This window comes from Tauraco erythrolophus, chromosome 4, assembly GCF_009769465.1.
Source record: "Tauraco erythrolophus isolate bTauEry1 chromosome 4, bTauEry1.pri, whole genome shotgun sequence".
NCBI lineage: Eukaryota > Metazoa > Chordata > Aves > Musophagiformes > Musophagidae > Tauraco > Tauraco erythrolophus.
Window position 1 is genome coordinate 56,062,380 of NC_141468.1, and position 12,212 is coordinate 56,074,591.

General features: G+C 39.4%; 1 protein-coding gene across 2 annotated transcripts in view; it reads left to right on the forward strand.

Annotated features, from left to right (window-relative positions):
- Nucleotides 1–12,212, forward strand: part of ANO4 (anoctamin 4) — a 230,554-nt gene that overhangs the window by 214,330 nt on the left and 4,012 nt on the right. For both annotated transcript variants that reach the window (XM_086610056.1, XM_086610057.1), the window contains 5 exons: nucleotides 692–789; nucleotides 4,423–4,565; nucleotides 5,591–5,743; nucleotides 7,449–7,596; nucleotides 10,014–10,133. In XM_086610056.1, coding sequence (XP_086466182.1) covers nucleotides 692–789; nucleotides 4,423–4,565; nucleotides 5,591–5,743; nucleotides 7,449–7,596; nucleotides 10,014–10,133 — 662 coding nt within the window. The remainder of the gene's footprint in view (nucleotides 1–691; nucleotides 790–4,422; nucleotides 4,566–5,590; nucleotides 5,744–7,448; nucleotides 7,597–10,013; nucleotides 10,134–12,212) is intronic.

Genomic DNA, 12,212 nt, shown 5'->3' on the forward strand with positions numbered 1-12,212 from the left:
ATGCTATTTGAAGGCAGAAAGTTTTTGGTTCTTTTCTGTTTCTTCCAATACTAGATGAAAAATTGAGGAATTACCTATATTTGTACTAACTGACCATCTGTCCCAAAAGCAGCACCACTTCTTTAAGATCTGGAGCCACTGCTAAAGCAAGCAAGCCCTCAGCAAGAGACACTAAGAACTGTTGTTTGACAGAAATTTTTAGTTCTTCAAGAAAAGAATATCTTTGCATGGTCCACTCAGTCATATACATTACATAGTGCTCAATAAACACTATTAAGTCTATTCTCTAGGCATAAACAGTTTGCCTGTGCAGCCAGGAGGAATTTTCTCTTCATTCTTTGACTTGATGCACAGTCAATCTCCTCAAAAACTACTGAAATCATTGGAGAAACTTGGTAGCCTTTGCCTCTGTCCCACCCACAGCTACACAACATATTAGAAGCACTGATGTGAAAACTGCGTTGGTTTCAGCTGATTCTGACCTCTGTGGAGAATTAGATGATAGGCTGAAAAGGCGGACAGTATGATACAGTCTTATATATTCCCATGAGTTTACATTAAAAAAAAAAAAAAAGAGAATTTAATTTGTTTTCCTTTAAGTAAATTATTTAATATCCATTTTTAGTCTTTAAGAAATGCTTTAAAACTCAGCATTATTTCTGTTTAACCTTTTGTTTCTTTTCTTCTGTAGTGCCACCCTAGTGGATGCCTTATTGATCTCTGTATGCAAATGGGTATTATAATGGTGTTAAAGCAGACCTGGAATAACTTCATGGAACTGGGCTACCCGTGAGTAAATATGATGGCTATGCTTCTGCAGGTCACAGAAGAATACTAAGTTTATGCTTTACTTATGACCAGTTACACAAAAGCAAGCTACAGTAGTTATTAAAATAGAAAATCCTCCCTAGGATACAGAACTCTCTTAAGACAGATTTCCAGACATATAGATGGTGTTCGTTTCTTTTTTTCACACTGGACATAGTTTGCAAAAGTGAAAGTGTAATATAAATATTAACAAATAATATATGGGAAGTGTTTGATTTCATTAAATTGTATTCTGTGTTTTAAAGCTCCTTAAAAATAACTGTAGGACCACTGTATTCCTTACACAGGAAATATTATATGCATCATTTTTTATCTATGCCAATAAGTTCTAAATTGGATTTCTCCTTGCTGGGTGATAAAAGATGCCTGAAAGGGCAGGTATGAGCTGGAAAAAATGCACTGCTGGCAAATACACTCTCAGAGATAGAAAAATGTACTGACTGGTATGTAGGCAAGTTCCCTGGTGATCTTCAGGGTATTATGGCGCTGTGCCCTAGGTAAAAAAGTTGACAATTTTTCATTTCCTATTGGTTCATTTCTTATTGATTAGTATTTAATGAGCATGTTTAATACAATTAATATAGACAGTTGATGCTAGAGACAGTGTGGCAGGTCATCAAGGGAAATTAGCAAGTGTGGAAATATAAGAGAGACTGACATTGCCAGAAAGTTTGCCCTTGCAAAGTTCAGAGGGGTTTGCTTTGCTGCAGGATCCACAGCAGAGCTAGTGCAGGGTTCCGTCCCTGAACTGCAGAAACATGGTGCAGAAGCATTTCAGGCAGCCTCAGTGATGAACCCATCTAGCTATAATGAGAACGAAGTAAATGATTTAAATGCACAGAGTAATTGGCAATCAAGATACTCAAAGCTCGCTCACTCTCTGTCTTCCCAGGTTTGTGCCTAGCACAGCTTGCCAGGATTTTGCAGCTGTTAGGGCTGGAGGAATTAGCTGGAGTGGGAAGGTGGGAACGGCAGCAGCAGTATTGATCCTTTTCTTTCCACTCCCTGCCTCTTTTGTCAGTTTTCATTAGATCCTTCTCCTACCTATTAATAGGGATTTTGAAACCTAATAGCACAGAAAGAGACTGAAGAAGGTGATTGAAGGAGATAGGAGGAGATTGTTTAAGAGCTAGTGATTTAATAGGAACAAACTGTTTCAGGTGAAGTCAGTCCTTCAGAGTCACAATAAAAATCACAATACAAAACACACAGTCACAACAATGTGAGATGCTTCAACTTATTCTGATGAGAGATGTATTTCCACCTTTTAGCCCTGAAATGCTGCAGACAAGTGCATTTTCTTTTTGTGTGAAAAAAACACGATCATTTCTGCAAAGAGCATGTTTGGAGCCCACACCATGTGGATGGCCAGAGGATTTGGAAGCAATCCTATAATCTATAGTAGAACATCGCTGTACCTCCACCCATATGCTGGCCCTGCCTGTCGAGACCCAGGCAGAGCCAGCACTGCGCAATGCCAAAGCTGATAGCAGAGTATTTCCCCGTAAGCCAGCACTAAGAGAGCAGCACAAGCAGCCTATTTTGGAGAGTAGGTTTTTTGCACCATTTCAGGGTGGCAGCCCAGCTCTCGTGTAGGCATGTGGTCTCACAGGGACTAGAGAGACACACACGGCAAGTCAGAATTACCAACGGGTGTTTCTTGGCGACAGGAACTCCAGTGCCTGCCATCTCATTTCTCAGTAATATATGTGGCATTGGCTTCTCTTCTGAAATTTTTGCATGAGAGTTAAAAACTAGGTTTCAAAGGTATCAAAGAGAGGCACTAGGGTGTGTGTTAGAGCACTGATTAGTGGTTGCATTTTTAATGCAAATACTGTCATGTCAGAGTGCTACTTCTGCTTCATACAAACACTACCTCGAAACCTCTGTGCATCGGTTCTCCTCTCCTGCATAGATACATTTGCAATAACTAAAAAACAAAGTATAAATTATTGTTTCATTTGGAGGTGGAAAACTGCAATTTCAAGTTTGTGTTTTTCTTGGAGTAACATACATTCATATTAAAACAATGTTACATCACATTGCTCACATTTTGCTCACACATAAATCAGAAAATGACATCTCTCTGAATTTTACTAGGAGTCTTAGATATTTAGTAGCACTGGCTATGGGTTTTCCCTCTCGCAAAGGAGGATGTTAACTGGGATCCGTCTCTGAGTATTGGTCTCGCATCCACCTCATCTCTCAATTTGCAGGAATTCAGTTCTCAGCTCTCACTTTCTCAGTGGCAAGACACAAGAGGTAAAGTCCCAAAGGATGCTGTGGACTACGAAGATGTGCCCTTAACTGTCCCACAGTTCATCAGTCACAACCATGGTCATTCATAGGAAAGATCTTTTTCAGCTTTTTACGCACTGGTGACTGGCTGCGAGCTGCTAAACCAAAATATTTTAATAATTACTTGTACTTCCAAATTTTGACTTGAAGTCCATGCTTGTACTTCTATATTTTTTCTCGCACTTCTAAACTCTAGATTGTAATGCCTTGCACTCAGGTGTACCTACACTTCTTTAAGGGAGACAAGAAAAGCTATAACCTCTCCAGTAAATGGCCCAAATGGAAAAATAATCTTTAAGCATTAAGAAAACAAGTAATTGGCCAAACCCTTATCCAAATTCAATGGCCATTTGCCTACCATTCACAGACCAGACCAGGCCACTGTGGAGAGAAGAAGTGAAGCACAGTCAGGGAGACAATTGAATTGGGTGAGCCATCTCTTTCTATCTTGCTGAGATGAAGGGGTCAACAACAACTTCGGAGAAAATCTGTCATGTGGGGTTTTTTTTTTTTGTTCTCTGTACTAACTGTAACTTATATCCTTTGTTGGCCAAACCAGTGCAACTCTGTGACCTGGAGAGGCAAAGATGTTTATTTCAGATGTGAGCACTCATTTCTCTTGTGGCTCAGTGCCTCCCACAGTGCGTCTACACATGCATTTCTTCAGGAACAATATCTTCCCCCTGAAGCCCAGTACAGCTCCCCCATTTCTTGAGCTGGAGATAGTTCTCATGTCAGCCATCCACCTCCTGACTGCCACGTGTTGTCAGTAGTCCACACACTTCTTTCTACCTTTTGTTCCTCTGAATATCTGACTGCAGACACCATTCAAGGTTGCTTTTTCCCTTTCCAGGATTTCCCAGGGACTGTCACCCTGCGCACTGTAGAGCCATGTAGGGATGCCGGTTCGAACACAGGAAGGGATCAAACAGCGTTAGTGCTTTCTTTACTGATTTCTCAACTATCTCCACACAGCATTGCATTCTGCCCTATAAACAGACCCTGAAGTGATTTGCTATTCTTTGTAGAGAAAAAAGAGGTAAATAAGCAATGAAAAGATATCAAAATCCCTCCCTATTTGAACACTTAGGCCTGGATTACAGCCCATCAGCTCTATCTGTTTTCATACCTATTACGCCATGTCATCAGCCACGCGTATTACTAATGCTCCATTTTCCTGTGCATTGGGAAATTAGTTTTGCAAGGTAAGATGTGCACACTTAGCGTCTTCCAATATTGTGATAAGTGGCCACTAATGTTATTTACCTTGTTTCTTTAATTTATTTGAAAATGTAGGCTAATTCAAAACTGGTGGACCAGAAGAAAACTACGACAAGAGTATGGCACACAGAGAAAAACAAGCTTCCCACAGTGGGAAAAGGACTACAATCTGCAACCTATGAATGCTTATGGGCTCTTTGATGAATACCTAGAAATGAGTATGGCGCTGACATTTATTTATTTTTCACTAGATTTTAATGTTGTTGCTTTTTTGTTGATGTGGGCTGGTGTATTCTTTTAGTTATTGCTGTACGAAGTGAAAGAGGCTGCAAAATGGTTTTCATTCTCACAGGTCAGGTGAGGAATGGGATTGAGTTTGCAACAACCAAAACAAAAGAAAACAATGTGGCTAACCACACTGCTGCTGGTTTGCTAACCTCGCATCAATGAAACACTTCTTGTTCTGGCTTTGTGTGAGGAAGGTTGTTTTCCAAACTAGAACCCACCACTTTACCTACATACAGTTCTGAAGAACTTTGCTGTTATTTACAGAATGAAGTTCCCCATAGCTTTTATTTTTAAGCCACGTGGTACAGACCTGCATGCTTATTTATGTTTAAAATTCACTGTCATTTACTACCTCACGTTTACAAAGTAGCTTGCTGCCAAAAGGCTTTGTTCTGTCCAGAGGAGAGGATAACTTCTCAAAGAAACATTAAAGAAAAAGAACTTTTGCCCTGTGTGACTGAACTATGTATGTCATGGTTGGGTTTTTCTTTTCTCCCTCACACAATTCTTTTCAAATTAATGGAAAATTTGGAAGTCTTAAAACCTACCACCAGAAACTTACAGTTTCAAACTGCTGCCCATCTGCCCTACAAAAAGGAATGTATGTATGTAAAGGCCCTAATCTTTGCAGGCATTGAGAGATCCTAGTTGATGCTAAAGCAAAATGTCCCTTTCTAAAAGCATAATTGATCCACCTCCAAACTTTGCTCCAAATTACAAAATCTAGGTGTTGCTGTCCATCCTAGGGACAGAAGTGCATTTGTTCCTGTCATTCTTGCTCTGAACCTTTGGCAAGGAATTGCTGTACAAGTGTCACTAAACTATTGTATGGTATGGCATAATAAGGAATATGCGTGTATTTATATATAATGTTTGTATGCATATGTTACTTGGTATTTTAGGCCTTGGGATCAGATCTTAACAGTTACACTGTGATCTTTGCTTTTTTTCCTAGTTCTTCAGTTTGGATTCACAACCATTTTTGTGGCAGCTTTTCCACTGGCACCTCTTCTGGCCTTACTTAACAATATTATTGAAATTCGACTTGATGCATACAAATTTGTTACCCAGTGGAGAAGACCTTTAGCTTCAAGAGCCAAAGATATAGGTGAGATCTTTGTATGTGTGTTTGTTATATGTGTGTGTGTGTTATTTTTAAGGCAAAGTATTGACCACTTCAATTAAGAGCAGATTAAGGTATTTTCGGTCATATTTTCTATTAGCAGCACATGATTTGATTGTTCAAAAAAACCTTCAAGTATCTAATGCCAGTCTGCTCATGCAATTAATAGTTTATATTGAAAAATGTCTTTTAATGATTTCTGGGTGACTTAGCAGCCAAGATGTTTTAATGAAGTGATCAGTGTTCTTTGCATGTTTTTTCCTTGTGGCAGACACACTGTGTGAACATATGCTGCAGCTCAGTTTGAATACAATAACCAGACAGAGCAGTTGAAACATGAAAGTTGAGTTAAAGCAGCCACCATCCTGTAGCGTATCTGTGTGTTTTATACTTACCTGTCTAAAACCAAGCTCCCCTGTGACTCAGGGGCTATGCCCACTAGGTCCCTGGTGGGTCAGACAGGATGGGTCTGGATCCCAAGAGATGACTTGCTCTCAGTGAGGCACACCTACATTGCTAAACACAGGGTCCATATACCTTTGAGTTCACCCAGCCACATACTACTGCAAGGGCTCTCCAAACATTTTGACTATAAATCTCTTCTATCCTTGCAGTGTGCAAATCAGAACACATTTAGGAAGGATTCTGTGAAACAAAGTCATCTACCCAACACTAAATCCCTGGTGTCTTTGGAGGGGTAGATAGGATGCCTCGCTGCCTATCTGCATTGCAAAAAACAGTAGCCCACACCTTGAAATACCAGAAGCCTGGGCTTTGTGCTCTCAGAGTGGTCTATGATGTACCTAAAATTTGTGTCTGAGTAAAGCTTTATATGTGAACAGTGTGGATCTATGAGTTTAAGTACAAGCCTGGACATTAGCCAGTACACAGCATACACTGCCGACATGATTCCTGAAAAACAGTTATATAATGTAAAAAAGAAAAGCATGGAAAGATAGACTATTTTTTTTCAGGCTGATTCATGTGTGATTTCTCAAAATAAGTTGTATATGCTCCCTATTCAGCAAAGTTTTCAGGGACAGCTTGATGCCTCATTAAAATGAGCAGGTATGTCTAACCTTCCTTTGGTGTGGTTCTCAGTGATGGCCCTCATGACCAGAGTTGCTGCGTGACTGTACCACAAGATCTGTCAGACAGTTGAGGATGGGCCAAAAAGCCCAGGTGATGCCTAGGGGCTGTGTGCATTGTATAGCATTAGCATGCCGTGAAGATTTTGATGCCAATAGGTACATGCTGACCAGCTACGCATGAGTTACACACAAGGCCCCTGTGACTGGCAGATCATGAATTGCATATATTCATGACTACTCTGGCAGACCCTCCTCAGAGGGTCTGGATAGCCATCAACGTAAGCAGAGAGGCTTACAGCATTTCTTAAAACTGCCCACATGATTACGTGGCTTGGTGGAGACAAGGCCTTCATGAGCATTTTTGCAGCTTCTTTGAGATTATTTGCAGGATAAACAAAATTCCCACTCAGTGGGAACTGAAATCTGATCCACTGAGGCCCTGCTGTTCAATGAAAAAACAATTTTTACTCAGTGACTCTCAGATAGAAACTGCATAAAAAGACCTTGGGTGGTGGGGACCACTGCTTCAGAGTGTGCAGAACCTCAGGCACTTTTGTTGTTGTTTTTCCTGGAGCTAACATACTCTCTTTGTTGAACAGGAATCTGGTACGGGATCCTAGAAGGCATTGGAATTCTTTCTGTTATCACAAATGCATTTGTTATAGCTGTGACATCAGATTTCATCCCTCGCCTTGTTTATGCTTACAAATATGGACCTTGTGCTGGCCAAGGAGAAGCTGGACAAAAGTAAGATTTTCCTTGGGAAAACAGATGCGTATGAAAATCACTTGTTACTTGGATAGATACAGCAGTACTATCTGGGTCTCAAATTTATTATTTGTGCTTCGATAACAGATATCAGCCATAGATATTGGTGCTTTGCATATTCACAGAATGGGTTGCTGAGTGACTACATTTATGACATTAATTCAAGAAAAACATGGCAGAGCTGTTACAGAGATTTGGTGTGTGTAACAGTATGCTGCACAGGCTGTGCTTCCCAGCTGGTGTGCATAGATGTAACCCTCTTTTCATTCTGAAGCAATGCTGATATTTATCTGGTATGGATTTAATGAGCATTTTAAACTTTTTCACAAGGCTTTTTTTCCTGATGTAGTATTCAGCATGTATTGCTCAAAAAAAAAAAAGTAGCATCCAACAAGAGGAAGCAATTCACAAGTAATAAATCAAGATATACTTACAGAGCAAAGTAATTTGCTTTTCTTCTAAGACTAGAGTCCTTAGATTAAATCTTTCAGGAGATGTTTGTGAACTGAATCCCTGCTGCCTAAGTGGATTTTCTTTCAGTGTTGCTAAACACTGAGATTACATTAGCGTGTGCACACTACCAGCAAGGATGAGTATAGCTGCTACATGACAACTTGTAAAATCTAGGCTGTTGGACTCGAGGAAGGTTATTGAATCCAGCTAAACACAAATAGACACAGTTTGCAAACGATCTCCTAGCAGCTCCATTAGCAAGGACCCTACTGTTCAAAGAAACCCAAGCTAAACAGTAGACAGTGACCGACAGCTCGCATTCTGCTATTAGACATATGGCAGATTGATTTTTTTGTTCCCCGATACAGAAAGCAAGTTCTTCTGTTGCTACTTTTTTGCCGTCTGTTGGTTGTCAATACTGTTTAATCATATTGATGGAAGAAGGGCAGCTGGTGTGGCAGCTCCTGATTAGCCGTGCTGCTAACTTGCTGTCCAGCAAGGAGTTTGGCATTTTAGTTGGTGCCAGGGGAAATGTTCCATTTATTTTCGTGATGAGTTAAAGTCCCTTCATGGGTAAAGTGTTTTATCTGGTGCCAGTCGTTCCTGAGCATGTGCCTCTGCTTGTGCCATTATGAAGATCCATAGGACATTGAGGCACTACCAGCAACTTTCCTTGCTACTGATTTTCTCAGGACCATCGTGCATGAAAAAACTACACCTTTAGAAATTCTGTTTTTATGAAGACTCAAATATGACTCACTGGCTTTGAAGCTAGCTCGGCATAGGGAAAGTAGCTTGGCTCACAGAGGAAGCTTTTATCATCTTTTCACAAACCTCTTGTACAGTGTTTTCACACTTCTGCTTTTCCGGGTGAATTTCTAGATGAAACCATCAGACAGTAATCTTTTGAAGGAGTCAACTTGAATAAAAACTATTTATATCAGCATTCTGGATATTTTTATTAATAAGCACTGTTACAAAAGCAGGAAGCTATTAAAAAATCCACAGGAATATTGATTTTTTCTCAAGTTAAGGAGTCAAGAACATCTGCTATTGAATAACTTAAATGAGAGGTGCTTTTTTCTTTCAAAAACCATCTGTAGCTATTAGATCCATATGATACCCAGTGATAACTAGAAAAACATTGTAATTAAATTAAGTTCCGAATCCAATCAATATGCAGATTATAAGACAAAGCCAGATGGTGTTTAAATGTAATTTCTGAAAGACTGTAAAATCCATAATTTTTTTAAAAAAAAACAACCCAACCTTTACTGTACATTATTCTCTGCACCAAGCTGAGCAGTGTGCCTAGACTTACCTGTGCTTGAGCAGTGCAAAGTGAACAGTACAACACACTTGCCATATCTATCCTCAGCTTTACTAACACCAAACGTGAGCCTTCTAGTGACTCCCACAGCTCTTCATCAAGCAATGTACATTCTCCTACTCTGTGTTCTCCAAACACTGCCTGACCCTCCCAGTGCTCAGCCACCCTGGGATCTTCTAGTACTGAGTTCTTCTGATTAACTGGACATTTTGTAAAAAGTTGTTTTAAGTGTATTGCCTTTCCATCTGATTTAATGTCCCTTTGTGCAAATACCATGAGGGTAACAGTGGGAATATTCTGATTATCTTCCTGGTGCTACTCATTACTTTCTCGACCTCTATTGTGTCACCTTTTACATGACATTCTTTTCAAAAGTAATCAATCCTAGTCTTCACCATTTCTTCTCCCATAGAAATCTACCATTGCTTCACTTTTATTGTCCATCTGACCTACCTGAGCATTTCTTTTATGTTGCCTCAACATCCTTTTGCAATATTAATAAGCGTCACAGTTATATTGTGGATTTCATGAAACCCAGAGAACATCCTCCTGGGTACAACAGTTAATGAAAAAACCTTGCTGTGTCCTAACTACAGGATTTTTTCCCCTCTAGGTGTATGGTTGGATATGTTAATGCCAGTTTATCAGTATTTCTGGTGTCTGACTTTGAAAACCGTTCAGAGCCAACATCAAATGGAAGTGAGTTCTCTGGTTCACCATTAAAATATTGCAGGTAAGTATCTGAACAAAATACCTCTCTGCTTTAAGACATGGCAAGGCAGAAGCATCATGATAAATTTGGAGTTGGAACTAATTTTCAGAACTTACTTAAAAAACAGTAATGGAAGGAATTAAGTGTGCTATTCAGGGACATGCTTATGGTGCTGCTTGGCTGTTACCTACATAATTCCTTCCTTAGATACAGGAGAAGCCAAAAAGTGGACATCTGGCAGATGTTCCTAGTGCAGGATTTCTATGGTGTCATAGCTTGAGTCAGAAACAACCTTTATGGAGAAATATGGTATCAAAGGGCCAATTATAGGTGACTGATTACTTAGATACCAGCGAGATGAAGCTGTGATCAGATTATATCATAGCACATGCATGGGGAAGTCAAAGTTGCACAGAAGTGACCACACTAAGTTATTTCATGGTTCTTCCAAGCATAAACAGGGTCTTTCCTAAGCCACCTTTACGAAACCTGAAATCCAGCACTTCCTAATTATTGAATCATGAATACGTTTCTGTCATTGCTTACAGGTGTAATTATTATTAGTAATCATATACTTGTGAATTGAATCAAAATAAAATGAGCAGTTAATTATTTGTACGTCTTTGTCCTCAGCTGACAGATTGGAGAAATAGCAGTCTGAGATTAGTCTGATTGATTGTTATGGTCCAAAGAATCAAGGATCTACATAAAGGTCTTAAATGAGGTCCCAACCAAAAATAATAAACAGCAAATACAGCTACTATTCTTTTATTGCAACATTGGTTTACAAGCATGAGTCCTGGTAGCCGCAGATATACTTAGTCCCAGTATTTTTCACTATGAAGAATTGAAATACCCTTTCACAAGTGCCTAAAGAACAAAAGATACTCTGTGATACAGCAAAAGTCAGTGATACTTTGTGATATTGTGCTATTTTTATTAATAATAAGATGTTTGAGTGGTATAGCATAATAAACAGGGCGGGGGAGATGGCATTAATGCTCTTGTTTAACTAACTGATTTAAGGCTTGCGACTTATTTGGCAGAAAGAACATCCCAATGTTGAATCCATAGATAACATTTCCTGTGGAGCAGAACCACTTTGAGAATATTCCATTCCACATTGTTTGCAGTACCACCATTTAGTAATGTTGTGTAACTCTGATCGTTCTCTTCCGCTTTTTTGATATCTTTCTTCCCCAACTTCAAGCACAAGGTTGCTGGTACTCAAAGCCAATGATGGAAATCCCATCAATAAAAAAATTGGCTCCTCAATATCCCACAAACAGGACAGTACTAAAATTGATGCCATAAATCTCCAGAAGATAAATCTGTTCTTTTGGGGGACACTGAATTGTTATGTATATCTACCCTTGAAAGAAAATCAACATCTTATTTTCTTTAACTGAGTTTATCAGCTACTTAACCCACTTGAATTCTGCTAAAACATTCGTCATTTTAATTGCACTTCAAGACAGGTATTGATAGTGAGGTAAGGAAACACTGTTCTACTGTGCAATAGCGTAGGCATTTTTCCAGGAAGGCAGTCTGTCCAAACAAAAACCGGTGGCCATGTTCAGTTAATTTCTGCTCATCTGGAGCCCAGATGGCGCCGTGCTATTCTGATTGTTTACAAACGGTTTCCCCATTTCTTCCTGTGTAGTGCTTGGTTCCTAGCAAGTACAAAAAGGAGTCATACTCTACTGACTTGGGGCTTGGTCCAGGGACTTCTGTTCTGTATTCAGGATACTGTAAAACATCCTAAACTGTGAAGTCAGAATGCTGCTTGCAGAAGGGAAGATCATTTCAATTTTAAGAACTTGCACCAGAGATTCTGCGATTTAAGAGAAGTTTGTTGCTGAGTAAGATGTCAAGACAGATTATTTCATCTTGTGTAGCACTCTCTGCGATGTAAGAAGGTGAACTTTCAGGAAGAAATACAGATTATCACAGAGATTAAATAACTGTCTATTTCTTTTGCTTATTTGAGTTTTCTTTAGTTTCCTAAAAGTAACTTGGAGATCAAATTTGAGTGTATTATTTACTATGCTATTTTCAGTATTTTTTGTAATGAGTTTTCTGTCCCATGCAGGAAAAAGA